Source organism: Cavia porcellus, unplaced genomic scaffold (genome assembly GCF_034190915.1).
Source record: "Cavia porcellus strain 051 isolate PalLab524CR breed Dunkin Hartley unplaced genomic scaffold, mCavPor4.1 scaffold_1, whole genome shotgun sequence".
Taxonomy (NCBI): Eukaryota; Metazoa; Chordata; class Mammalia; order Rodentia; family Caviidae; genus Cavia; species Cavia porcellus.
Window position 1 is genome coordinate 116,024,097 of NW_026947484.1, and position 26,983 is coordinate 116,051,079.

The 26,983-nt window shown below is 34.8% G+C and overlaps 1 protein-coding gene across 3 annotated transcripts in view; it reads left to right on the plus strand.

Moving 5' to 3' along the window:
- Abcd3 (ATP binding cassette subfamily D member 3) overlaps nt 1-26,983 on the plus strand; it is a 75,103-nt gene that overhangs the window by 42,994 nt on the left and 5,126 nt on the right. For all 3 annotated transcript variants that reach the window (XM_063254562.1, XM_063254560.1, XM_063254566.1), the window contains 12 exons: nt 3,685-3,754; nt 6,061-6,130; nt 6,220-6,317; nt 6,408-6,499; nt 10,617-10,708; nt 10,795-10,867; nt 11,844-11,907; nt 21,330-21,407; nt 21,502-21,567; nt 21,662-21,751; nt 22,223-22,342; nt 24,921-25,025. In XM_063254562.1, the coding sequence (XP_063110632.1) occupies nt 3,685-3,754; nt 6,061-6,130; nt 6,220-6,317; nt 6,408-6,499; nt 10,617-10,708; nt 10,795-10,867; nt 11,844-11,907; nt 21,330-21,407; nt 21,502-21,567; nt 21,662-21,751; nt 22,223-22,342; nt 24,921-25,025 (1,018 nt within the window). The remainder of the gene's footprint in view (nt 1-3,684; nt 3,755-6,060; nt 6,131-6,219; nt 6,318-6,407; nt 6,500-10,616; nt 10,709-10,794; nt 10,868-11,843; nt 11,908-21,329; nt 21,408-21,501; nt 21,568-21,661; nt 21,752-22,222; nt 22,343-24,920; nt 25,026-26,983) is intronic.

The window sequence follows — 26,983 nt, forward strand, 5'->3', positions numbered from 1 at the left end:
CACCCAGGTACAATAAATTGCATGCCATGTTGCCTTTATATACAAGCCTGGTGGTCTCAGCTGGTCTCTTCCTGTACCTTACCCCATGTGTTACAGGGACAAGATCAGCATATAGTAAATCTGAATAACACTTTCATAGTGTAGGGACACAGCAGGGTACATTTTTTTCAGATACATGATACACAGTAAGCATGTGATCTTACAATCACCAGCCACAGATAAACATTACAGTTGTCAACTGATAGAATTGGATTCCTGGTCAGGGAACCATATGATAGAATTGTGGCACGGCTGAAAAGATAAGAATTATGAAATATAAATGACCTTTATTTTAAGAATGCGGGAGAAATGCCCTGACCCCCTGGGGTCTGGCAATCTCTCTGTCGAACACGCCTGAGTGGGGGCATACATGTAGCTTAGATTTGGGGTGGAGGCTAAGGGGCATTATTGATGCACAGGTAGCCCATTGGTATTCATTTTGCTCCACAGGTAAATTCCTAGGGGCGGGGAAGATGGAGTTCAAGATAGAGCCCCCTGGTTCTGACTCCCAGCTTCACCGGCTACAGTGTCCCAACTGAGCCAAAATCCTTTCATCAATCATATATAAGTAGATAATGATTCTACGATGTTAGTCATTAGGTTTTGTCCTGTGTCTTTTTTTTAATATCCCCCTTCCCTTACATTAGTTTTTTTTATCTATTGGTACTAGGGATTGAATTCATGACCTTGCGCTTGCCAGGCAGATGCTGTGCCACTGAGATGTATCCCTGCCCTATATTAGTTTAAGTACTAGTAACCCTTCATATCTCAAACACTTTATCTTGTTAAACATCCCATATCCCTCATTCAGTGCTTTATATCATCTCAACTTAATTTCTTGTTTATTTCAATTTCAGTTTAATTATACCATCAAATTTTTTTGCAGTATGTGTTTAAAGAAAATTTTGCCTTAGTTTATCCACAAATACTTTAAATTTGAGAGTATTTGCAGTCCTCAATCTTAACTCTTACTGTATGTTTCTGCCTATGTTGATGTGTTTCTACCTATTTTCCAGATAGCTTTAAAGTCTAAAATAGGAAGAAGAAACGTAGGCTTTGGAATTAGCCATACTACTTGCAAAATCACCTCTTCTACATATCAGTTATATATTATGTGATTTAAACAAGTTATTCCTAACCTCAATTTTCTTGTTTACGATATAGATAATACAGAATCATTGTGAGGAAGCTCTTTTGGATGTGGAGCAAGTACTCAATGAATTTTCCTAGTAAAATCCTAGTATTTACTCAGTACTCTGTAGGCTCCTTTATAAGAATTAACAGAATTACTTAGGAAATTACTCTCTTAACAGTCCCTTGCTTGGATTGTTAAAATGGCACCAGTTTTATATGGGGTTTTGCACTCTAAAGAAGGAGAAGGAAGAGTTAAACCGAGAGGTCGTTTGCCCAGTAAATGAAAGGTGCAAGAAACAAAACATGAATCAACAGTCAAGACATTTACTGAGTAACATAATAATTCCTAACACAGAGCTGTTTCAGGTCCAGCAGGATCAAACTCTGGCTTTTGTTGGATGTTCCTCTTGGCTCTGCCTTCCTTTGTATGCTGCTTTTGTCCTAGTTAATTGTTATAATCACCAGATAACAAAAGCAGTTCCAGGTTACTCTAGCCCTACTCCATTGCAAAAAAGTGTAGAAAGTAAAAGGGATCATTTCTTCCGGTATGTCTCTAAGAGAGAGAAAGGGGGAAAAAAAACCCTTCCCAGAAGATTTCCCTTATAGTTCATTGGCAGAATTACCACTTACCTATGCCTAAAGCAATCACAGCAAAAGACTATTTGGGACCAGAATCTTATGAATGGGATAGAATCAATAAAACATTAAGATGCACAGGAAAGGATAGACAATCTTTAAGAAAATGTAGGTTCTTATGGGAAAACTTGAGAAAGAAAAGATGTTAGATATGCAACCATTAGCATTCTAGGATTTTCATTCCTTTCAGGTTTTTAGTTAGGACTAAAAAGAGTCTGTTCAGGAGAAGGGGAAGTTTCACCTTCCTCCATAGACTTAGATGGACAGATGGTACAAGGAAATTTTTAAAAGTAGGTACAGGCTTATAGCATGAAATTTGGATGCCTTGGTATTCTTATACTTGGAATTCAGGTATCTGGGAATCTATATAATTATTTTAAGGAAAGCACAAAGCATAAATAAAAGTGGTGCATCTACTGGGCACGATGGCACACCTGCAATCCGGTCACTTGGGAGGCGGAGTCAGGAAGATTACAGTTTCAGGTTAGCCTGAGTTGCATATTGAGAGCCTGTCTCAGAAAAACCCAAAGCAAAATAAAAAATGATGTATCTTCGTGGTAAGTTAATTTTATTTGAAGATGGAGCTGAAGTAGGGGATGACTTGTTTTTATAATGGAAAAAATATAGGTGTGCTTTGGAGTAGAGTATAAAACTCACTAAGTTTTAAAGGAAAGAAATTACTGTAAAGAAATATTTCATGTTTATTGAAGAGTTGTAGACTTCCAAATACACATTTACTTTCTCCTACTGTAAGAGATACTTTGCTCAGATAGTTTACATTGTACTTACCAGTTAGAAAATCTATAAACTTTGGAGTTGGATAGACATTTTAATTTTTAGCTCCTTGACTTGCTGGTTATGTGGAATTAGAAAATTAATACATTGAACTTTTTTTTGTCTGTTCAAAGACCTCCAATTTTTCTAGTTAAAATCCTTGTGACTACACAAGACAACTCAAAAAACTGAGGATTTTTGTGAGGATATAGAGGGTATCTTAGCTACTTTCTTTTCACAGAGATACAGTACCCAGGACCCACAAATTAAAGGAGAGGTTTGTTTTGACTTGTTTCAGTTCATAGCCAGCAAATTGTAAGGCAGGAAGGGCATAGTGGAAAGGTATGGCAAAGGAAAGGTGGTCACGTCATGGCACCTGGGAAGCATAGAGAGAAGGGAAGAGTTGAGGAAGGAGATGGACCCTTCCAAGTCATATCCCCAGTCACCTGTCTAACCAAGCCCTAACTCCTAACAGCAAGTCAGCTGAAGAGCCCCCATAATCCACTCACCTTCCACCAGCCCTGTCTTGAGTGCTCGAGGCTTAGGGGGTCACTGCACATTCAAACCACAATAGTGTGGTTTCCAAGGGTAAGAGTGACGGTGCATACAGGCCTGCTGGAAGCTGGCTGTGTGAAGCCCTCAGGACCTAGCCTGCTCTCCTGCTTTGCAAAGGCTGTATATCAGAATATTCCTGCTTAATCTTCCCCAGATGTTCTTTGTGCTCACTTATTTGTCGGTCCTTTAACTTCTAGTCTATGTTTGTTCCAGCTCTGTGTTTATATCTATATCATGACATCTTCTTTCTATGTCTTATTTCAAATTTGTGAGAATTAGCCCATTATATCTGTTCTGGCCAGGCAACGTACACTATAGGCCACTGTCCAGCCTGTGCTCTTGTCAGGTGTATACTTCTGTGTCCTGATAAGCTGGGCTAGGAGTAGGATTTCAAGTATAGATCCTAGCTTGAGATGTATAGTACTGGATAAGCTCTTAGTAACAGTATGTAAATATAAATACAAATAAATATTCAATCATCAAATATTGTATTTTATTTTTGGAATTAAATATTATTGAAATTAACTGCTAATTTTTTTTTAACAGTGAAGAAATTGCCTTTTACAATGGGAATAAAAGAGAAAAGCAGACAATCCACTCAGTTTTCCGAAAACTGGTAAGACCACAACGCTCATGCATTTATGGAAAGACCTTTTTGGCCTATGCCAATCTATCTATCTCTTTGTCTCTCTATCTAATTATGTGTATATGCATATCTTGAATATTTTTATTTTTAAATAGCTATCAAGAATTTTAGGGGCTGGGGATTTAGCTCAGTGGCATAAGCGCCTGCCTTGCAAGCAGGCAGTCATGAGTTCGATCCCTGGTACCGATAAAAAGGAAAAAAGACCAAAGAAATAAAAAAATAAAAAGAATTCTATATTGTATTTTTAATTAAAATGAGATTTAAAACTATCATCAGTGTATTAGATTTTCCATTTATAAGTAGATAGATTGAAGTAAATCAGTATATTTTTATAGTGGTTATTTAAGAAAGCTTAGTGATAGATTTAGTGCTTCTCTCATAGTTTATTCCTATAACAATCATGAAAATGCAGTGAAGATTTTTTCATAGAGTGGGGGTATAGTGCGTATATATTTTCGGCTTTTCAGTTCATACAGTCTCTATTGCAGCTATTCAGCTCAGCTACTTAGATGTAGCCATATACAGTGTAATACATGAACTAATGGGTGTGGCTGTGTCCCAGTAAAGGTGTATTTACACAAATGACACTGCCAGCCTAGGATTATGGGACTTAGTTTTCTCACCTCTGATTTAAAACAAAAAACTTCTTTATTCTGTACTTCATTCACTTGCCATTTGGAAAATTTAGAATTCTAGTAACTTTATCCATTATTCACTCAAAAGATAATGAGTTGCCATCTAGGGTGTCAGTGGCTGCCACCATTGAATGCTAATGATAATTTTGGGTAAAAATCTTGCCTTCAAGGAACTAGTATTTTAATGAAAGTTTATAGAATTGCATATATATTTTAACTTATTTAGAAAGGTTAAAGAGGCTATCACTTTAAATTACTTCAGAATTGAATCTTTGCCTTAAAATAGTTAAAGCCGTGTGACTTATTGATCAATTGAATGATTTTGCGTGCTCCCTGTCCAAATGCATTTCAGGAGTTTTCTGGGGAGTATTATTTATCAGCTTGCTTTTTACATGACGTGGGTACTCTCACCCTTCAGATTTTTAGCCCAAATATTAATACTTCATGAGGCTTTACCTTCTCTGGCCAGCCTATTTAAACAGTCTAAGACAGTTGCTTCCTATTTTAATCATTGTTTCCTTAGAAACATGTAATTGCAGAATATAGTTACCTTGTTCGTTTGCTATTCTCCTATGTCAGAATGTAAACTCTGTTAGTTAAGGGTTTGTCCTAGTATTGTCTGAATAAATATTTCAAACATTGTTCTTGTTGCAGAAGGTACTAAGGGTGAGCTGCCCAGTAAGTCTGAATTTTTGTGGAAAAACTGCTAATATGTTACCAATTGGATGTTCTGTATAATTTCGGATAGTAATAAATTCCTTGACCAAAACTGAAGCAGGATGAGTGTGATTCGGACTGTTTCCTAGCTAGTTTAACTAGAATGGCCTTTCTTGAGGAGGTGACATTTAATCAGAAACCTGCATGAAGTGATGGAGTTCTTGTGAATAGCTAGGGAGAGAGCATTGCTAACAGAAAGATCAGAAGAGGAGAGCCTTGAGACAGGAGTGTGTTTGAGAAATCAGTATTTTGGGGGCTCAGAGGGAGCAAAGGAGAGTAGATGCAGATGAGCTTGAAAGTCGAGTTCAGTACCAGAACCTGCAACCCTTTCAGTAATCTGATAAATGGATAATTTGAAGACTAAAACTCTAGAATGTAAAGCGTTTTTTAGATGTGTAAATCTGAGGTAATGTATACTCAGATGAAAGCTACAGACTCAGGCTGTGTGACACTGATTTACTTTAGAAGTCTGTTCAGATTGAGTGTAATATTATGATCCTTATAAAGAAAACAGGCCAAGTGTCTCTATCAAAGCATTGAATGCCCCTCTTTGGATCACTAATGTTTTATTCTAATTAGCTCATCTCTTTATTCTTTTTGCTTTGATTTTGTAAAAATCAGTTTTGGGATATATGTATCTGGTAGTATTATGAATACAAATAGTTTACTATTACATACAGGGATGTATAATATTGTTAAAATTGTATGGTTTCATTCAGTTTGCATAAAAATGCTTTCATGAAGGTTTAGTATCTGCTTTGTAATCAACATTGTGTTCAATGAAGTGTGGCATACAATATAATCAGATATCATAGACATTCACAAAATCTTGAATAAATGAGTTATATAGTTACATCCTCAGGATAGATTTTATATATATATAAAATACATTTTGTTTATTTGTTTGTTTTTGTTTTCTGCTAGGTGGAGCACCTACATAATTTTATTTTGTTTCGGTTTTCTATGGGTTTCATTGATAATATAATTGCCAAATGTAAGTATGTTTTAAAAAGATGGCATAGTGAAATTTGTGGGAAAAGTAAAATAATGATAACATGTTAAATCTTAACTGGTTTGTTTTAGACATTGCCACAGTTGTTGGTTATGTTGTCGTCAGTCGTCCTTTCCTAGATTTATCTCATCCTCGACATCTCAAAAGTACACATTCAGAGCTTCTAGAGGTAAAAAATAACAATAGAATGAAAACTTTAAAAAGCCTTACTTTTAATTTTAGAAATGCAATTGAAAACTAATACTTATTTCTATTTAAGGATTACTATCAAAGTGGAAGAATGCTTTTGCGAATGGCTCAAGCTCTGGGTCGAATAGTTTTGGCTGGTCGTGAAATGACTAGATTAGCTGGGTAAGATTAGTAATAATGAACAATTACTGAGAAAAACTTTTAAAAATATGTTATCCTTAATGATTGCCACATTGAGGTTAAAATAAGAGTAGCATTTCCTACCATATGAAACTGGTTTTGATAGAAAATTAAGGAATATTTTTCTCTGCCAGTGAATGTTTCATGTTTCCTGAAGACAGCTGTTTTTAGCCTTATACTAGATTAGTAATTCTCAAGTGTCTGTTTTGTGGATGCTGGCATTTGATAAGTTTGGAAATGATGCATGATGCTAGTCTGTTCTTAATTTATAGAAATTCAATTAACAGGTGAAATTGATTTTAATGAAAGACTATGGAACATTAATTTGATATTTTTTAGGTATATTTGTAGATCTAGTTGTGTTACCTGTAATAACATTGTTTTTAGACCATGAAACAGAATTGAATATGTCTTAATTATTTTTCTTGTTGTTGAGACAAAATATCCAACACCCAAACTAAATGGGGACAGATTTTTTAGTTTATATTTTAGAGGTTTTAGTCTATAATTTGGTAGCTGTAAAGCAAAGTGGCATGAAAGACAGGCATCACAGAGGAGAAACAGTTTATGGTAGACAAGTGTCAAAAGAAACAAGCAACTATACCTCTTATAACCTATCTAGGCTATTTAGGGTGGTTAGCACTCACACCCTTAACCTTAATGCCGTTGATTAGTATTGTACCCTGAATCAATCCCAACTTTACACAGTGTAGATCTAGCCTTCTCTAAAAAAGTCCATCTATGACTGCATGAAACTCTGGGACGATATATAGACACAAGCCATAACATTCTGCCCCTGGCCTCCTGAAGACTTCTACATCTCTTTATGTAAAAATCCTTTAGTTCGTCTCTTAAGAGTTGCCAGAGTCTTCACGGTTTTAACACTGTTGAAAATTCTGTGTAAAGTCTCCTATGAGATTTTCTTTTCTTGGTACTGGAGATCAAACTCATGACCTTGTACTTAACCAGGCAAGTAATGAGTCATCAAGCTAAATCCCTGGCCCCAAAGCAGACTTTTAGCTACAAGTTGCTGTACAAATGAAAAGTTAAACACTGTTAATGTGTAATGGCAAAAGATAAACACTAACATTGTAAAAGGTATAAATAGACGGGTATGAAGGAATGGGACCATAGCAAGTCTAAAATATAGCAGGGCAAATATTAAGTCTTACAGTTTTATCTGTAGCATCTGAGACATTGTTTAGCAAGATGTGAACTGTAGAGGGCTTGATCTGTTTTCTCTTTGTAGTTTTTCATAGTTGATCAGTGTTTTTGGATTTTTTAAACTTTCAGGGTCTGTACTGCACCTTTGGCTTTACACTCATGGCTTTATACACTGCTCTTTCAAGGGTACTCTGCCTGGCCTCTCAGGCTTTCTTTTGAAATCTGAGTAAAAGCCTTTTTGACCCCACAACTTTTGTATTTTGCATGCATCTAAAACAAGTACTATGTGGATGATGTCAAGGTCATTTGCCACCTAGAGTAGTGGCCAGACCTTTTTTTCTTTTGGCTGTAAGAGTTGAATGCCTATGAACTAAATCTTGAGAAACAATTTCTTTAGGCAATCACTGGAACATGATGCTTTGGGGGCTCTCTTTTTTAAAGCAAAGTCTTTTACTTTTGCAGCTCTGTAGCTGTAAAGGCTGGAATCTTGCTAGTTTTTGTGTGTCTTTAGGCTGTGTTTTTGTTGCCTTTTTTTGAAATATTTGTCTTTTTGTTTTTGCTACTCTTTTTAGAGGCCAATTTTTCTTTTGCTTTTGTTTTGTCTTTGTAGGCTACAGCATTACTAGAGCCTTTTTCTTTTTGGCCAGACTCACAATGTTGAATCATTTTTGTTGTATTCTTTGTTCTTGGTTCTCAATATAAATCTGACTAGTTTCTCAACATTAGATTGTCTTGAAATTTCTTTTGCAAGATTAATCTATCCCCCTTAATTACAGTCTTAGGCAAAGTCTCTGAACAAAAGCAAAATGAAGACTTAACTTTCTGTCAACCCATAGCACATCTCCTCCAGAGTCTTAGCAAACAGTGAATTCCTTCTCACCAGAAATCTCCCAAACCTGGTCTTTACAGGCTGTGATTTTTCAGCTATCTGGTGTGAGATCTGACAAAAATCTGCTATCAAGTACAGCCTCAAGTGTTTTTGCTCTACTTTTTTTAGCTGGTATCTCTATAAACTTTTTCTAACTCTTCCCCTTTCCACAAACCAGCTCTGAAGGCTTTTAAACCACGGAGTCAGGTACAGTCACAGTAACAACCCCACTTCTGTTAATAAAGTCTTAGTTACTTTTCTTGTTGCTGAGACAAGAATATCCCATGCTCAGAGTTATAGGAGAAAAGATTTATTTAGCTTTCAATTTGTAGAGGATTTAGTCTCTAATTGACTAGCTCTGAGGCAGAGTGGCATGGCAGACAGACATCACAGAGAAGAAAAAGTTTATGGTAGGCAGAACGTAGCAAAAACAGCAAGGAACAATTATTCCTTTTTTTATCCCTCATATTTTATCTCGGCTATTTAGGGAAGGTAGCACCTACACTTAATCTTAGTCCCCATAAGTCAGTCCTAGTGTCACATGCTCTGTATCTAGCCTGCTCTAAAAAAGCACCACTTATGACTGTATAAGGCTTTGGGGAGACATGTAGACATAAGCTGTAGCAAATACTGTATGTCAGTCAATATTTCAACCTAATGCAAAGGGTGGGTATAAAGAAAAACCTCACCAAAATTTTACAACTATCATAAATTTCTGATTACATGAGGATATCCGATGACTTAAGAGTCTTGTAGGTCTGTAATCCATTGTCTTAGTTACTTTCCCTTGCTGCAACAAAATAGCTGATACCTATAATTTAAAGGAGGAGAAGTTTATTTTGGCTCATAGTTCAAACGTTTCAGTCCCTGGTTGGCAGCCTCAAAAGCAGAAGTGGCATAGAAGGGCCTGCCAATGAGGAAAGGAAGAAAGATGTTCAAATTGTGATAGCAAATTAGCTGTAAATGTATCAGTGGACCACTGATGAGTATAGTGCACCCATGATCTGGTCACTTTCCAAAAGCCCAACGTCTGAACACATGAGGCTTTGTGGGGACATTATAGATCTAAACCATAACATTCATCTTCATGCTTTTTCCTCTTTTTCTTCCCTGCTGTGACAATTAAGATCTTCACGGCAAGATAGAAGCTGTCAACCATAAGAAAAGAATCTTCTGCTTGAGAATGCTGACATGCTTCCTACTTGTTAATAACATTTCTCATGCCTTTGCAGTTCCTAGATATGGAGTGAATCTGTTCCTTGACAAGATTTCTTTTTTTAAGCCATTTTCTTCTAAATCACTTTATTACATGTGGTTGATGTGTTAAAATTGTACATATTTAATGTGTACAACTTACTATGTGGATAGGCTTTACACCTGTGAAACCACTGCCATCAGGACCATAAATCTGCCCTGCACATTCCAAGGTTTCCTGGAGGAGGTTTCTGTTTGTTATTTATAAAAAATCCCATTCTCAGTGTGCAGAGTACTTTTTTTTTTATCATAATGTCATTTTTATATTCTCCAACCTCTTGTCTTCAGTTTTGATTTTTCTCTGTTGCTGTAGTAATTTCCACTGAATAGAAAGAACTTTTTCCCCTCTCCAGAGTAAGAGAATATTTTCAATTCTCCCTATTTATAGGAAGGCAGCATGTGTTTTTACATGCATTTTCTGCAGTTTTTCCTCATATAAAAATGGTTGGCTTTCATGTGCCTTAAGCAGGAACCTAGGAACCATGCTTTCTGAGTCTGAGAATGTACTAGCAGTCATCTTTCTATAGTGTCTATGAAAGTCTTCCTTAAATTCTTACAGCAAGTAACCATCTTGCCTTACCAATTACTAAAAAGTTACTTTTTTGAAGTGGCAGTCCTCTGAAACTTCTTCCCTTATTACCCTTATCTTCCTGCTCTCTTACTGAAACATAAGGAGAACATATTCTTGTTAATAGTTTATGTGACATTATTAAAACCAGATTATAAGTTTAGAAACTGAAATTTTTATATAAAATGCAAGCTTTAATAATGATTTTGAGTTGTAATTATAGTTTCTTTTTCTTAAAATTTTAGTTTTACTGCTCGGATTACAGAATTAATGCAAGTACTAAAGGATTTAAATCAAGGCAAATATGAACGCACAATGGTCTCACAACAGGAAAGGGGTAACTATTCATGTCACAGTTTGATGTCACAATTTTATGTTTTTGCTGGAACAGTATGATACTTTATCAATTATTTTCCATTTAAGATGCTGAAGGACTACAAATCAGTCCCTTGATACCTGGTGCTGGAGAAATCATCAATGCTGATAACATTATAAAGTAAGTACAGAGAAAGTTGCTAACTTTCGCACCATTAAGCTTCATTGTATCCTTTTCTTTAGACTTACAATTAGTATTTATCTTTTAAAGATAATAAAGTTATCTTTAAAAATAGCTTTCAGATATATTGAAATAAAATTTTTATGTATTTAAAGTATACAGTTTGATATTTGGAGTGTATACACACGATAAAATGATTACCACATTCTAGGTAATCATCTATCATTTGTACATTGTTTTCATTTGTGTTGTAATGAGAATCTAAGATCCATCTTAAGAAATTTCAAGTGCAGAAGGCATTAAATGTTGCCCCATTCTGTACATTAGGTCTTTAGAACCTACTTATCCTGCATCATGGCCAAAACTTATACCCTTTGACCAACATCATCCCCATTTGCCCCTCCCTTAGCCATTGGCAACCGCCTTCCTACTGTCTGATTCTGTGAATTTGACTGTTTTAGATATTACATATATATAATATCATGCAATGTTTTTCTTTCTGTGTGTTGTTTATTTTCTTAGCATATTCTGTCCCCTTCATCTAAAAAATGACAGGTTATCCTTTTTAAGACTGAATAATACTTTAGTGTGTGTATGGTTACTCATACACTATATTTTTATTCCTTTTATCAGCTGAAGAACATTTAAGTTGTTTTACATTATTAACAGTATCTCCACAGTTTGTTAACATTTACCTTTTATCTCTTTCATAATTATCTTATCCTCCTACCTAGCGTAAGGTGATAATCATTGCCATTTTGATTTGCATTTCTCTAGTGATTAGTCCTATTAAGCACCCATTCATATGCTTGGTTCCATTCAAATTTCTTATTTGCCATTCAAATCTATTTTACAAAATATCTAGTTCTACAAATATGGTCCTTTGCCACTTTTCAGCATTTTTTAAATAAATTTGCTGTTAAACTATATGAACTTCTTAGTAGCTTTAAAAATCATCTATTATTTTCTTTTATAGGTTTGATCATGTTCCTTTAGCAACACCAAATGGAGATATCTTGATCCGAGATCTTAGTTTTGAAGTAAGTTTTAAAATGCTCATATAAAAGTTTAAATCATCCAGAAAATGGGAGCTGAAAAACTATTGTCTGAATATTTAAATGTTTTTTATACTCGATTTAGTCTGTAAATCCACAGAACTGCTTCCAAAAGTACATCTTTGAACAATGTAGAAATCATTTTTCTTAGTCGACTGCACTTTAAAATTTCAAATACTACTACTGTCTCAAAAGTATTTTGTAGGGGCTGGGGATTTAGCTCAGTGGCATAAGTGCCTGCCTTGCAAGCAGGCAGTCATGAGTTCAATCTCTGGCACTGATAAAAAGGAAAAAGACAAAAAAAAAAAAAGTATTTTGTAAATGAAGTTCATGCCCAAAAAGCTGTAGAAAATATATGTTAATTCAGATTTCCAGTGTAGAATGAATAAACACATAAATAAAAATTTTCCTCTTTAAATAAAAAACACAATTTGGCTTTTATTGTTTTGACTATACAGAAGAATTTATACTCAGACTTTTTATTACTCCCAAACCAATGGAAGAACAGCACAGTGTCCTACAAACAGCCAGGCCACCGTGTAGTCAGCGACTCAGACTGTGTGAAGATGTGGCTGATCCAGTCTGTTCCCTTCATAAAGTGGGGATCTGATAGTCCACATTAAAAAGAAGGAAGATGATGCTCCTTTTTGTGTGACTTGTAATACTCTGAAAGATCTAAGGGTTATGGTTAGGTTACATATCTGTTGTGATGATAGTTGACGTCCTTGTCGCTAATTTTAGAAAGATTTCAGCTTCTTCCCATTTAATATGTTGGTTTGTCATAAACTTTATTAATTTGAGGGACAGTCCTTCTACACCTATTTTCCTCGGGGTTTTAAATCATGAATAGGTGTTAATTTTGTCAAAAGCTTTTTGATATGCTCATGTGGTTTTGGCCCTTGCTTATGCTTATGTGGTTTATTATATTTGTTGATTTGCAACTGTTGAATCATCCTTTTATCCCTGGAATGAAGCCTACTTGGTCATTATGTATTGATTCTTTTGATGATATGTTGCATTCTATTTGCCAATATCTTACTAAGGATTTTTTGTATCTCTGTTCAGTAAGAGATTTTCTTACAGTTTTCTGTTTTAGTTGGGTCGTTATCTGTTTTCGGGATCAGAGTGATGCTGGTTTCCAGAAATGAGTTTGGAAGCACTCTTTCCCTTTCAGTTTCATTAAAGACTTTGGAATATTGGTGTTGCAGTGTCCTTGAAGGAGTTGTAGAATTCAGCAGTCAGTCCATCAGGTCTTGGGCTTTTCTTAGTTGGTAGTTTTTTGTTACTGCTTCAGTTTCACTGCTTATAACTGAACTCAAATTCTTCAAAATTCTTTTATCTTCTTGGTTCAGTTTTAGTAATTCATATGTGTCCAGGAATCTGTACATTTCTTCAAGATTTTCTAATATGTTGGAGTATAATTTTTCATAGTAGTTACTAACCATTTTCTGAATTTGGTGGTGACTGATTGCACCTTCCTCATTCCTAACTGCATTTTGTGAGACCTTTCTCTGCTTCTTTTAATTAAGTTTGGTTATGGGTTTATCTATTTGGTTTATTCTTTCAAAGAACCAGCTCTTTGATTTGTTGATTCTTTGTATTTTTTTAGGTTCAATTTCATTAATTTTTTGTCTCAATTTCATTAATTTCTATTCCAGTCTTCATGATTGTTTCTCTCTCTCTCTTTCTCTGTACTGGGAATTGAACTCATGACCTCACACTTGCCAGATAGACACTTGTGCTGCTGAGCTATATCCTTAGCTATTTCTTTATTTATTTATTTATTTTTGAGATGGGGTCTTACTGTGTAGTTTAGCCCAGTCTTGAGCTCATTATGTAGCCTGGGTTGATCTTGAACTCGTAATAATCCTCCTGCTTTATCCTGCCAAGTGCCGGGATTACAAGTGTGTGCCACCTTGCCTGGCAACATAATGACTTCCCTTCTTAAAGTAGGTTTGGACTGTTGTTGTTTTTCTGGTATCTGGAGGACCTTCAAGAGGTTATTGATTTGCGCTTTCTCTGTTTCTCTAATGAGAGCAATGAATGCAATAATGTTCCCTTCTTGGATTGCTTTTATTGTGTCCCATAGGTGCTGGTGTCTTGTACTGGCACTATCATTTGATTACAGAAATTATTTAATTTCTCCCTTGATTTCCTTTGTGATCTGTTGAGTATTTAACAGTGTGTAACTAAGTTTGCAGGTATTTACAAATTTTCTGTGATTTCCTTTATGATTGATTTCTAGTTTGAATATGTAATTTTCTGACAGTATATATGTGGAGTGATTCTGATTGTCTTGTATTTCTCTGAGCGGGCTCTGTGGACTAGTATGTAGTCTATCTTGGAGAAAGTTTTGTGTGCTGCTAAGAAGAACAGAACACTGTCAATATCTGTTCAGTTGATTTGTTTCAGGGTGTGGTTCAGCTGTCATATTTCTTTATTGATTTTTTTTTATTTGGTTGATTTGTCTCTTTGTAACAGTGGGTTATTAAGGTCACCTACTATGACTGGATTGGTGTTTAATTGATGTTTTATGTCCAACAGTATTTGTTTTATAAAGTTAGGTGCTCCAATATTTGGTGCATATGTATTTACAATTATTTTCTCTTCCTATTGAGTTGTTCCCTTAACTAATGTTAACCTTCTTTGCCTTTTCTGATCAGTTTTAGCTTTAAGTTTACTTTATGTGAAAATAAGACTGCTTGCTTTCTGGATCCTAGTGCCTCAAATGTTGTTTTCTATCCTTTGATTTTTAGCCTGAGTTTCTTTTTAGATTAGATGAGTTTTTAGAATGGAATGGACTGTTAGAATTTGGTTTTTGTTTCAGTCTGCCAATGTGTGTCTTTTCATTAGGGAATTGAGGCCATTTACATTGAGAATTACGACTGAAGGGTACTGATTTATTCCTGTCATTGTGGTCTCTTTCTGTTGATAGCCTCCATTACTTTTACTTTTACTTTTTTTAACTTCTTGCCTTAAAATATTCACTCCATCTAATTCTTTGACTTTGTTAGCTACATTGCCACTGTCTAGGATATTCTTTTTTTTTTAAGTCATTTTTTTGGGGGGGGGGTGCTGGTTTGATGTTTTCTGTATCTCTTAAGGTATTCTTTGTCCTGGAATATCCTTGTTTTTCCATCAATTTTGAAAGACAGTTTTGAAGGATAAGTATCTTTGGTATATTTGTAACTTACATTTTGGGTTTTTTGTTTTGTTTTGGTTTGTTTTTTTTTGAGGCGGGGGATACTGGAAGTCAAACTCATGACCTCATGCTTGTCACGCAGGTGCTTTGCAGTTGAGCTATGTCCCCAGCTGTAACTCATACTTTGAACCATTTTGTTCGTCTTTCGAGTTTTTATTTGTTTCTCCCATATCTGCGATGGTCATTTTGTATGTTCTCTTGTTTTTTGAGTTATGTCCTCTTTAAACTTGCCAACTTTCTTTGCCTTTTCCTAAATCATTTTATACAGTTCTACTTAGCTGGAATTTGCTTTCCTCTCCATCAGTGCCCTTTGAATCTGCTTTAGAAGAGTTGGAAGGTACCAGGGGCCTTTTATTGTCTTGTTTTATCTCTGTGTGTATATTTATGTATATTCATTCAGTTCTGTGTGTGTGTGTGTGTGTGTGTGTGTGTGTGTATTTATTCTTTCTTTCCCCTTGGTGTTGGGGGTTGCAGGTCAAATAAGAGTGTTGGAATGAAGAACTCTGGTGTTGATCAGAAGATCTCTTTAATCAGAATCTGTTTCCCGCTGATGTTCATGGCTTTATTTTTCTGGCCATATTGTTCACCTCTGTAGGTTTTTCAGCTGAATTTTATTGGGCCCTCTCACTATATTACAGAGAGAATTTCTGTGGGTTATAACGGTGCTAACGGAATCAAGCATAAAAATTTGTTTTGATAATTTCATCCTTTTGTCAATATCCCTTACAGACTATTGTTTTGGGATGTTTGAGATATGGGGACATAGAGAGGGAGGGTAAAAAGCCGGGAATATGTCAAAAGGAAGAGAAAAGAATAAGAGATATTAGTAGGTAAAAAGAAAGTAGGAATCTGGACTCTGTAGGAGTTATTTCATAGCTGGTGTAAAAGCTAATACAGAAGGGGTTTAGTATAGTATTTGTGTAGTTGCAGATATTTGCAGATTGGTGGCAGTGTATTTCCAAATTGGATGAGACTGAGATTTCTGTTGTCTGTTAATGTTTGTTTTGTTTGGTTCCCCTGAACCCAGTTTTATCAAGCATTATCCTTGTGTGTCCTAATTCATGTTCTATAATGCATGTATACCATTTCCTGTAATGTTTATAGCATTAAGTGGAGGGAGGGAAGGAGAGAAGCCAAGAAGACAAACTAGTGAGGGGTAGAGGACTAAGAATAAGGAGTGTGAGAGTTGAAGGGTAGGAAGGAAGAAAGGGAACAGGTCAAACAGGAAAGCCTTGAAACTTTAAGTATTATATTCATCCAATACCAATAAAGAAAACATAAGAGGAGAAAAATCAGAACATAACTGAAAGAAAAATAACAAGAACCAACCAGTGTAGCCCAAATTCAACAAACTGGTGTGGCAAGGTTATAGTAATTACAATTGCCAAAATAATCATAAAAGAAAGCATAAAAAGCTTTGCACAGTTGTTGTTGGTGTAACCAGTTCCCCCACACAGCTCCCTCTTCACTGGTGTCACTGGTTTTAATCAGCCTTGTAATTTCCTCCTGTGGAGAAAGGCAGTTTGGGGACTATTCATGTGTGTTTTTTTTGTCCAGGGGACTTTCTTTTAAAGCTGTTTATATATGTAGATGTAAAATATCCTGACTAGTCCAAATAACCTCACTGTTTTACTGTTGAAAAGGCCTTACTTAAATGTCTTGTTGAGTCCCCAATTATGCTCCTACTTGTTCAAGCTTTTTGTTTCATAACCATGTCCCTTAGCACCTGCTTCTAGCCTACGATTCCTGTTTTGTTTTCTCTTCCATTGAGAACTGTGTCTCTGACTCCTGACCTTTTGGTTCTTTTCTGTCTTTTTCTGACACAATACTTTTGTCCTTTTCAGTCTTTTTCTTACTCAGTATTTTATGTAACACTCAGCTCTCCTTTGTTTTGTCTTTCCATTTTTCTTAACATTGCCTTTCTTTATTTGGCAAACATCCTTCAGTCCTTTGTAACTCCAGTTTTCTATCTGCCTCATTTGAAAGTATGATTTCTTTCTTTTCTAAAGAGAATCAAAATAAAACAAACTTGGTCATCAAAAAATAAATGTTTGCTACTTTACAATTGACTTGTCTTTTGGATTACATTATAACCAGATAATGTAATTAATCTTTTTGGGAGTGCTGGGGATGTCTCTTAATAATAGAGGACTTAGCATGTGTGAGGCCCTGGCTTGGTTCCAAAGAATGGTAAAATAACAATGTCAACAACAACAACTTCTTTGGGATAAGATATTTCATTTTCTTTTATAAACTTTCTTAACAGGCATATTTATCTACCTACATATTCTGTGAGGTCTTTACAAATAACAACTTGTGAGTCATCAAATGGAGATTGGTAACTTATTCAAGTTTTTTAATCTTTCCATTAAGGAGTATTTATAGTAATGTTTAAAGAATCTAGGAGGTCATTATGAAAAATATACCTTTGTATAATCTTCATTTTACATAAATCACATTTATATGTAGATTTTTTTTCTTTTTTTGTACCAGGGATCAAACTTATGACTTTATGCTTGCCAGGCAGGTGCTTATGCCACTGAGCTAAATCCTCAGCCCTCATGTGAGTTTTTTTGATGATTTATTGTGGCAAACTCATTTTAGAGAGAAGATTTTTTATTGGTAAAAATTTGGTTACTCAACTGGGCGTGGTGGCTCACGCCTATAATCCTAGCACTCAGTAGGCTGAGGTGGGGGGATCATTGTGAGTTCGAGACCAGCCTGGGCTACAAAGTGAGCTCAAGGCCAGCCTGAACTGTATAGCAAGACCCCATCTCAAAAAAAAAAAAAAAAAAAAAAAAATTGGTTACTCAAAGGATTCATTGAGCAGTAAAACATTTTAAAAGTGCCAATGTGTCATTAGGGTCCAAATGTTCAGTAAAAGTTATCCTTGAATTTTAATCCTAATTAAAATCTCTAAAAATATGTTTATAAATCTTTAATATGGGAATATTATTGTTGTACTGCTATGACTGATGTCATAATTGGAACATTTTGTCCAATGCTTCCAAAAGCCTTGAAGTAAAGTTAATGCTGAAATTTAAAACATTTAAGGTTAGGAGAGTATCTAAGGATTTTAGCTGGGACTTGGAATTTAGCTTAATGATAGAATACTTCTCTAGGGCTGGGAAGTTAGCTCAGTGGCATAAACATCTGCCTGACAAGTGAGAGGTTGCAAGTTTGATCCCTGGTACCAAAAAAAAAGAAAGAAAGAAAAGTAAAGAAAGCTTATCTTGGGGGCTGAGGATTTAGCTCAGCGGCATAAGCACCTGCCTTGCAAGCAGGCAGTCATGAGTTTGATCCCCGGTACCGATAAAAAGGAAAAAGACAAAAAAAAAGAAAGCTTGTCTTTACTAGACAAGTCAGGAGGCCCTGTATTTGGCCCTCAGCATCAAAAAAAATAAAGGATTTCAGTACATTTATTTATACACATTATTGCATATTACACATTATTGCATATTTTCTTAACTTCTTCCAACAATTAACATGAAGTGATCTTGTTAGAGGCAGGATTATTGATGCTAATAAAAATCACAGTGAATAATTGGAGGCAAATATGTGGCTAACAAATACATACACATTACTATTTAAGTAAAGCACAGTAGGGAGTCATTTAGTAAGTTTTTTGGACCTCAGAAGCTTCAAGGGTTATCACTATTACGGTAGAATGTAATTATTTTCATATAACCTTTCATTCTCAGGTATGTTCAGTTAATCCAGTTTCTCAGGATATAAAAGAAGTGTTTGCTTGTTTAGAAAGAAGCACTTAACAGATGATTGTTCATCAGAAGAAAGATCATTCATCTGGAAAAGTCATTTAAAATAGCTCTTTCTATGTATGCAATTTGATATGCTATTTAGGCGCATTTTTTTCTAATTTTAAAAAATTGGGGCAAAATGTAGCATAAAATTATTTTAAAATGTATGATTCAGTGGCATTCGTATATTTACATCATTATGCAAGTAATCATCCTATCAATTTCAGGGACATTTTCAACATCCTCAAGCAAAAACTACTCATTAAACAGTGGCACTCCTATCCCTCTCTCTCAGCCTCTAGTAACATACTCTTTTTTTCTGTCTCTGAATTTGATTATTCTAGGTACCTCATACAATGAAATCATACAATATTTGTCCTTTTCTATGTGACTTATTTCACTTGGCATGATATTTTCAGGATTTATTCATGTTGGGTCATTTGCTAGAAATTTCATTTTTTTTTAAGATTGGATATTATTCTATTGTATGTGTGCTAGTCAGCTTTTTGTTATTATACAAGTACCTGACATAATCAGCTTACAAAGAGAAAAGATTACAAATCAGCTTACAGAGAGAAAAGATTTATCTTAGCTTATAGTTTTGTTGATTCTAGTCTTGTGCATGGTGTGAGCAGCACCGTAATCTAATATTGGGAAACAGAGCCAAGGTCCCACTATCGAGAACCTCAGGCATGCCTGTAGTGACCTGAAAACCTTGCATTAGGCCTTACTCTTTGAAGTTTCACCACCTCCTAATAGTGCCACCCAAGAAACCCAAGCTTCTCACACATGGACCTCTGGGGGACTCCCAGAATCAACCAGAGCAATACATACGTAACACATTTGGTTTATTCACTCATCTGCCTGGGTTGGTTCTACCTGTTTTTTTGGCTATTGTAAGTAATGCTGATGACTTTCTGCTTCATCACAGTAAAAATGAAAGTCATTTCAGTGGCTTTCAATGCCCTTTAGGTTTTACTTGTTGCTATGTTATCTTTTTAACTCTCAGCGTCTAGTTCCTGCTGGTATTTTTCTTTCTCATTTTTGAAAAGGACAGGGTACTTTCTTGCATCACTGTCCGTCCACCAGATTTTTGTGGGGAAAGATGGAACTGGAACACTTTACCTCCAGATAAATTCCTACTTCATTTCTTTCAAAATGTTGGCCAGTTGTCATCTTCAGTGAGGTCTACTCTGACCACCTTAAAAATTTTAACTTCCCTGACCTGCTGTTTTTTTTTTTTTCATAATTCTCATTTTCTAACATAATCTAATTTATGTATTTATTATGCATATTCTTTAGTTTATTCCTCTTGCCACTAGAATGTAAATAGCTAAAGGCAAGGGTTTTTTGGTTTTGTTTTTAGCCTCTTTTATTCATAAATGCACCCCTGTTGCCTGCAACTGTATTCATTGAATGAAATAATGGAAGTCTGAAGTTCATCTGTGCAGCTAAAAATTTTGTCAGAAACAAGTAGCAGAGCTAGGGTAACACATTGTTTTTTGAAATCTTCTTCCCTACTATACTGTATTGGTGCTTCATGCTGTAAACTAGTATTGTAACCTAGATTTTCTGATTTTTTTCCCCTGACATAATTTGGCACTTAAAAGGCCATAAGCCTAGACGGAAACCACTCCTTACATTTTTCTCATTAACTTTATGTGTTTTCAGGACAATTTAGTGTCACCTGTATATATTTGTAATGCACATATACTTTGGCCCAGCTTTTCTAATTTTTAAGACACCGTAAAAATCATATTTCACTATTTTCACTATAAGTTTTCTTGTTGATATAGGTTTACTGAAGTGTTATATGAAAGAGCAAAACAAAATACTGATGACTTAAATTTTTAACCAAAGAGAGACAGCTAAAAAATTATGGTAGATACTTCATTGGAGAATAGGAAGGATCTCATGGAGAGGAGGGGAAGGAAGTGTTACAGGGGATATATTTCATCAGACTATATTGTGCAGGTATGAAAATGCCACAGTAAACCCATTATTTTGTATAATTAACATTCACTGATAAGGTACAGTTCATTCATAATCTAAATATATTGGTCTAGAGGAATGTGTGATTCATTGTTAAGTAACGAAGGCAAGTTGTAGAACAGTCCATATATTTTCATGCTTTTAACAGAAGACTGTGGCTCCATACATATTTATTATTTTTAAGAATTCTTTAAAACTTTTTAAAGTTTTTAACTGTTTTGCATCAGATTAAGTTGAATTGTATCTATCAACACTGATTTTAAATGAAAAATTAATTAAAAATTGAAAATAAACATAAATGTCTTTCACAGTTTCTTTCACTGCTCTATCTAATGTCATATTTACAGATAAAATAGAAAACTTATAATTATCAAGGGGCTCTTTAGTTTTAAGAAATGTTCATTGCATGCATATTCTCTTGATTTTAATGAATTCATAGACTAATTTTCTTTCAGGTTCGATCTGGAGCCAATGTTCTAATTTGTGGTCCAAATGGCTGTGGGAAGAGTTCGCTTTTCCGTGTTCTTGGTGAAGTATGTATAACTTGGTTTCAAAATGTTGCAGTCATCTTTTGTACTGCTGTCTAATACATTGTGAATTTCACAATTTTCCCCTCTCTTTTTTTAGTTATGGCCTCTTTTTGGGGGACGTCTAACTAAACCTGAGAGAGGAAAGTTATTTTATGTTCCTCAGGTAAGACTTTATTTTAGTGTTTTGTAATCTCTGATCAAAGATCTTTTTTTTTTTTTTTTTTAACTTCTAATGACTTTTTCTGTTTTACTATCAGAGACCATATATGACCCTTGGAACCCTTCGAGACCAAGTAATATATCCAGATGGAAAGGAAGATCAGAAAAAGAAGGGAATATCTGACCTAGTAAGTTATATTTATATCCTAGACCTACTAAAAACGCTCCATTTCAAATTCTTTATCTGAATCAGTTAAGTATGTTAAATGTCGAGTAGTGTGTCCTACCTAACCTGAAAAGCCTTCTCAACCCATTAATTATAACTTTCTAAATTGAGGTAAGATTATAGCCATTTGGCTTAAATATGACTCATTGAATGTTTAACTCTGTTTATAGTATTGTTTTGTTTTCTTATTGTTCTCATCTTTTGGTTGTGCACAATAGCATTATTCTCTTTAAAGTACTAGGCATATTTTGCCAAGATTAATACAGACTGGAACTGGAAAGTTCAGGGCTACTGTTATGCCACATTCTTTTTTGAAGAGTACTTTTTTAAATGGCATTGACAATGGAAATAAAGAAATTTTAGTGTAGAAAATAAAGCAAGATAGGGAATACTGGTTTACAGTATGTTTGATTTTATCTTCATTTCCTGAAAGGTACTGAAAGAGTACTTGGATAACGTGCAGCTGGGTCATATCCTTGAGCGCGAAGGAGGCTGGGACAGTGTTCAGGACTGGATGGACGTGCTCAGTGGAGGAGAAAAGCAAAGAGTGGCGGTAAGTAAATTCTAAAGACTTCTCTAAAATGAAACTGCTTAAAGTTACTGTTAAGAGTCCAGCATTTTGATTAATCAAAGCACAGAGGTTTATCTTTTATGTTACACTATAAATTAGTGGTAATAATGCATTCATAATGGTAATAAAAGTGCTTAGAAATACTTAGCTTACATGTAAATTGGAATTCCAAAAAATTAGTTCAGAATGCCACCATATCTGTGAAAGGAAAACTTTCAAATCAGGTTATATACTGTCAATCCATTTTGTAAAGATTGCAGGAAATTGCAGCACATTGGCCCTGGGATACATGGTAATCCCTTCAAACTGTGCCGTAAGTACAATATGAGCACAGAAAAGGGGCCTAAGAGTTCCTCTAATTGACTTTGCATTGGTCGTCCTTCCCACACTACTTCCACTGGCCATGGAGGACATGTTGTCTTTCTTGAGAAGGGCTCCTCTATCGGTTTTCATGGATTCTTTCTCTTATTTTGTCATATCTCTTCAGTTTTGTATCCTCTTTTAGCCTCCATCTGAATTTAATTTTTCTAGTCCTTCTCAATCAAAAAGGCATTTTTAGTTGGCTTGATACAAAAAGCAAATTCTTTAACCAAGATCTCCTGTGGCCTATATTTTTTGTTTTCTGCAGAGTTGAATTTGATAGCATATACTTGGTGCTTCTCCACGCTAACTTCAGAAAACACATTTGAACCCCAAGAAAGCAGCTTAATCATTCATTTATCAAATATTTGAATCTTATCAATATGTAAGTGTTGAGTATACACTAGTGATGAAATTATGGTCTATATTTTGGTGAGCCTTACAACCTTGTGAATATCAACATACAGTTCACCATATATTTAGGAGCACAGTTACAGAAGGGATTCGTGCAGATTGGAATGCATGAATTAGGGTAAGCTTATCTGAGAAGGTGACATTAAGCAGAAATTGGATATATGTAAGGAGCAAAATCAGATATTTGGGACATAAGAGAAGAATGATAGGTATAGTAGTTCTTAAAGAATTTTAAGCCAGAATGAAGTTCTCTGATTTACATTTTTGTCAGATTCTCTCTGCTTCCATGGTAAATTGAAGAGGAGCAAAGACTATGTAGGAAACTAAAATTTGTAGTGATCTAGGCAGGAGATGAATGTGCTCTGGGCTAAGGGCATGGTTGTGGACATGAGGAAAAGTAGATGGATTTTAAACCTTTGTTTGATTGAGTGGACTAAAGTAGGCAAAAGCATTAAGAGGAGGAAAAGGGAAGGATCAAAGAGGACTTCTGTAGCTTGAGTGAATAACACTTTGATAGTGCCATTTTCTGAAATGTTGCTGATTAGGGGAGGAATGGATTTTAGAGAGAAAATCTAAAAAACATCTTGAGTTTTAAACTTTTAAAGCCTGAGAGTCCTGTGAGATAACTGAGTAGAAAAGTCAAAATGGAAATTTTTGTCTTATATTATTTATATATATTATATATATATATATATATATATATATATATATATATATTCAATCTGGAAAATAAGAAAAGTATGAATAAAAGATATGTATTAGAAACTTTTAGACTGTAAGTATTTGAAGTCATAAGATTGGATGAGGCCATTAAACAGTCATAAAGTACAGGAAAAAGTAAAGGGGAGCTAGCAAGTAACTCTGAGGAACTCCCACGTTTAATGGTCAAACAGAAGAGAAAGTACTGGAAAAGAAACAGAAAAAGCAGACTTTGAAGTACAAAGTCTCTCAGCAGTTTTACTGTTACCTTCTGAAGAAGGAAGGAGTGGTTTTCTGAGTAGAATGTTGTGAAGAAGAAAACTTAGATTAGGATGGGAACATGGCTGTTGGTTTTGCAACTTGGAGATTCTTGGGGGAAGATGACAAATTGTAATATGGAGAATCAGTGTATATGGTTTCCAGAAAATAAACTACACATGAAAATTAAATATGTGAAAATATTCAACATTGCTGATTATCAAAGAAAAGTAAGCTCTAAAAATCCTGATGTTTTTATTTATAAAACTGAAAAGGCTGGGCTGAGGGTTTAGCTTAGCGGTGTAAGCACCTGCCCTGGCAAGTGTGAGGTGGTGAGTTCTATTCCTTATACCCAAGAAAAGAAAAATTGACAAAGGCTTTGCAAAATTAACAAGCCCGGTATTAAGAAGAGATATAATTGCACTAAAAAATTATAAATGCAAATAATAAGTGGCAACAAAATGTTCAGAAATAAAGACCTTTTTTCCCACTGTCGGCCATCATCTGAATTCTAAAATTTGATTAAAATGTATGCCCTCTAATCTTGTTGTGTAGTGAAGTTTAGTGCTATTGTAAAACTCATTTTCATCTCACATCACTTTTGTTTTAATCTGAGCCATAAATATTTTCCATGTGCTTTCCCCTTCATTTTGGATGACAATAAAAACAGGTTTGTCTGTTTTATTTCTACTTCTGGGGTATAAGTTTTTTCATTATAATTTTTGTATTTTAGCTTTACAAGACTGCAAAATATATATTTGAATATAGTCAATTTATCTTACTTTAAGTCTGTTTGTATTTACATGAAGTCTTTCTTTTTATGCTTCAGATGGCAAGATTATTTTATCATAAACCCCAGTTTGCCATTTTGGACGAATGCACAAGTGCAGTCAGTGTGGATGTAGAGGATTATATTTACAGCCATTGTCGGAAGGTAAGGTGACGGGTTCCCAGTTAGCAGGTATGTCTCTCTCATACCATTTACTGTGTGTTCAAAAAAGTATCTATCTGAAGAGAAGGTTCCAAGTTATTAAGTTACAAAATTAGTCAGAAGATAACTTCTTGTTTTAATAAAGATTTTTTAACTGGCAATTAATAGGAATAAAAGAAAATGGATTATAAATACATTCTGAATGTAATCCTCTTTAGCTATTTCATAGATGTAAACAAGTGTTTAAATTTATTTTCCATTTAATTCATTAGTTAGAATTACTAAACTGATTTTTTTCTTCTATTATCTAACCATTATTTGTCTTTTTAATCAGAAAAACAGCAGTGTTATCATTTGGCATTTTTAATTTATCCATTATATTCTTTGGCCTAGACAATATTTTATCCTACTTCTTTTAGTAGAGAAGTATGCTGTTGTCTCCATTAAGTATCGTCCTTTTACATGTTCACTAGTCTCAGTTGTTTTCTTTTTTAAAGAGGTTGTTACTATAATCTATATATACTCCTGTTAAATTTTGAGAACAAAGGCTGGGTATTTAGCTCAGTGGCATAAGTGGCTGCTTGGCAAATGCAAAGTTGTGAGCTTGAGCCCTGTTACCAAAAAAATAATTTTTTTTTCGAGAGCAAGACTAACATATACCGTTATGAACTGTAAAGTTCGTAAGTCAGTAAAGTACAGAAGTGGTTTAATATTTTATGCCTTTTGGAGAAAGTTTATAGAAAATATAAAAGGTCGTGGTTCATATATGTGTATGTATCGAATGAATTCCTAATTCGGGATGTGGTTACAGACCAGCCTATCAGCATGACTCCAGAGGCTTGTTAGAGATGCTCAGTCTCTTGGCCCTGCTAGATTAGAATTTGTATGTGAACAAATTCCTAGGCAATATAAATGCACATGAAAGTCTGAAAAGCACTGATACAAGGATGAAAGAATATATTTGGTCCATTCTTTTTTGTAGGAAGATTTGTAACTAATGGTTTATTTTCTATTCCTGAATCCATTTTGAAATGTGTATAATGTTTTATACGTTTGTCCATTTTGGTTTTCCATTGTGTAGGTATTGGAGACATTTGTAGACTTCCTTTATATATAAAATCATTTGATCGATTTAGAAGCTTTGCCAGGGATATGCCTTAGCAGCACAGCCCCTGCATGGCAAGCATAAGGTTGTGAGTTCCATTCCCAGTACCAAAAAAAAGAAGAAAAATTAGAAGCTTTTCTCTAGTAATTTTGAAATGTGATCAGAAAATATGATGAATGTTTAAAAATAAAATTTATTAAAGTAGAGGACATGCTGCCACTATCCCCATCACTTCAAACAGAATTAGCCCATCAATCTTGCTGCTCTCTGAAGCAGTTTGGAAAGTTATCTTTCATGAGTGTCCTTTCATAGCTGCATCAGTGTCCTAAATCAATTCACAATGTTTATAGCAATTTTTGTCAAATAAAAACATTACACTGTATCTTATCTTCTGGATCTGGCACTGTACAAGTTCTTTTTTCAAAAATGAAATGATATACAGGACAGACATTTTGAAGTCCATTCAGAGTACTGAGGCATTACACAACTAAAGACATGAAAGAGGACTTCCAGAACTTTAGAGAGTGACAAGAGCAACGGGATAGGGTTCAAAGTGAGGGAGAGAATTCTAATGGGGATTAATGACCATGTGTCTTGTACCGTAATACATTAGTAAACATTCACTTATTTTCAGTCATATGGTGGGTGTTTAAGCTGGCCAGGAAATTCTATAAAGTCTGTAAACACAGATTTCATTTATGTACTAATTTATAGCATTCCAGAAGCATTTAAATATAAACAAACAGGAAATAAGGTGTGAATCCTTACATTTAGAGTTTCTGTAAATACCAACAAAACTGGGCTGGGGCTTTAGCTCAGCAGCTCACTTGCCTGGTAAACACAAGGTCATGAGTTC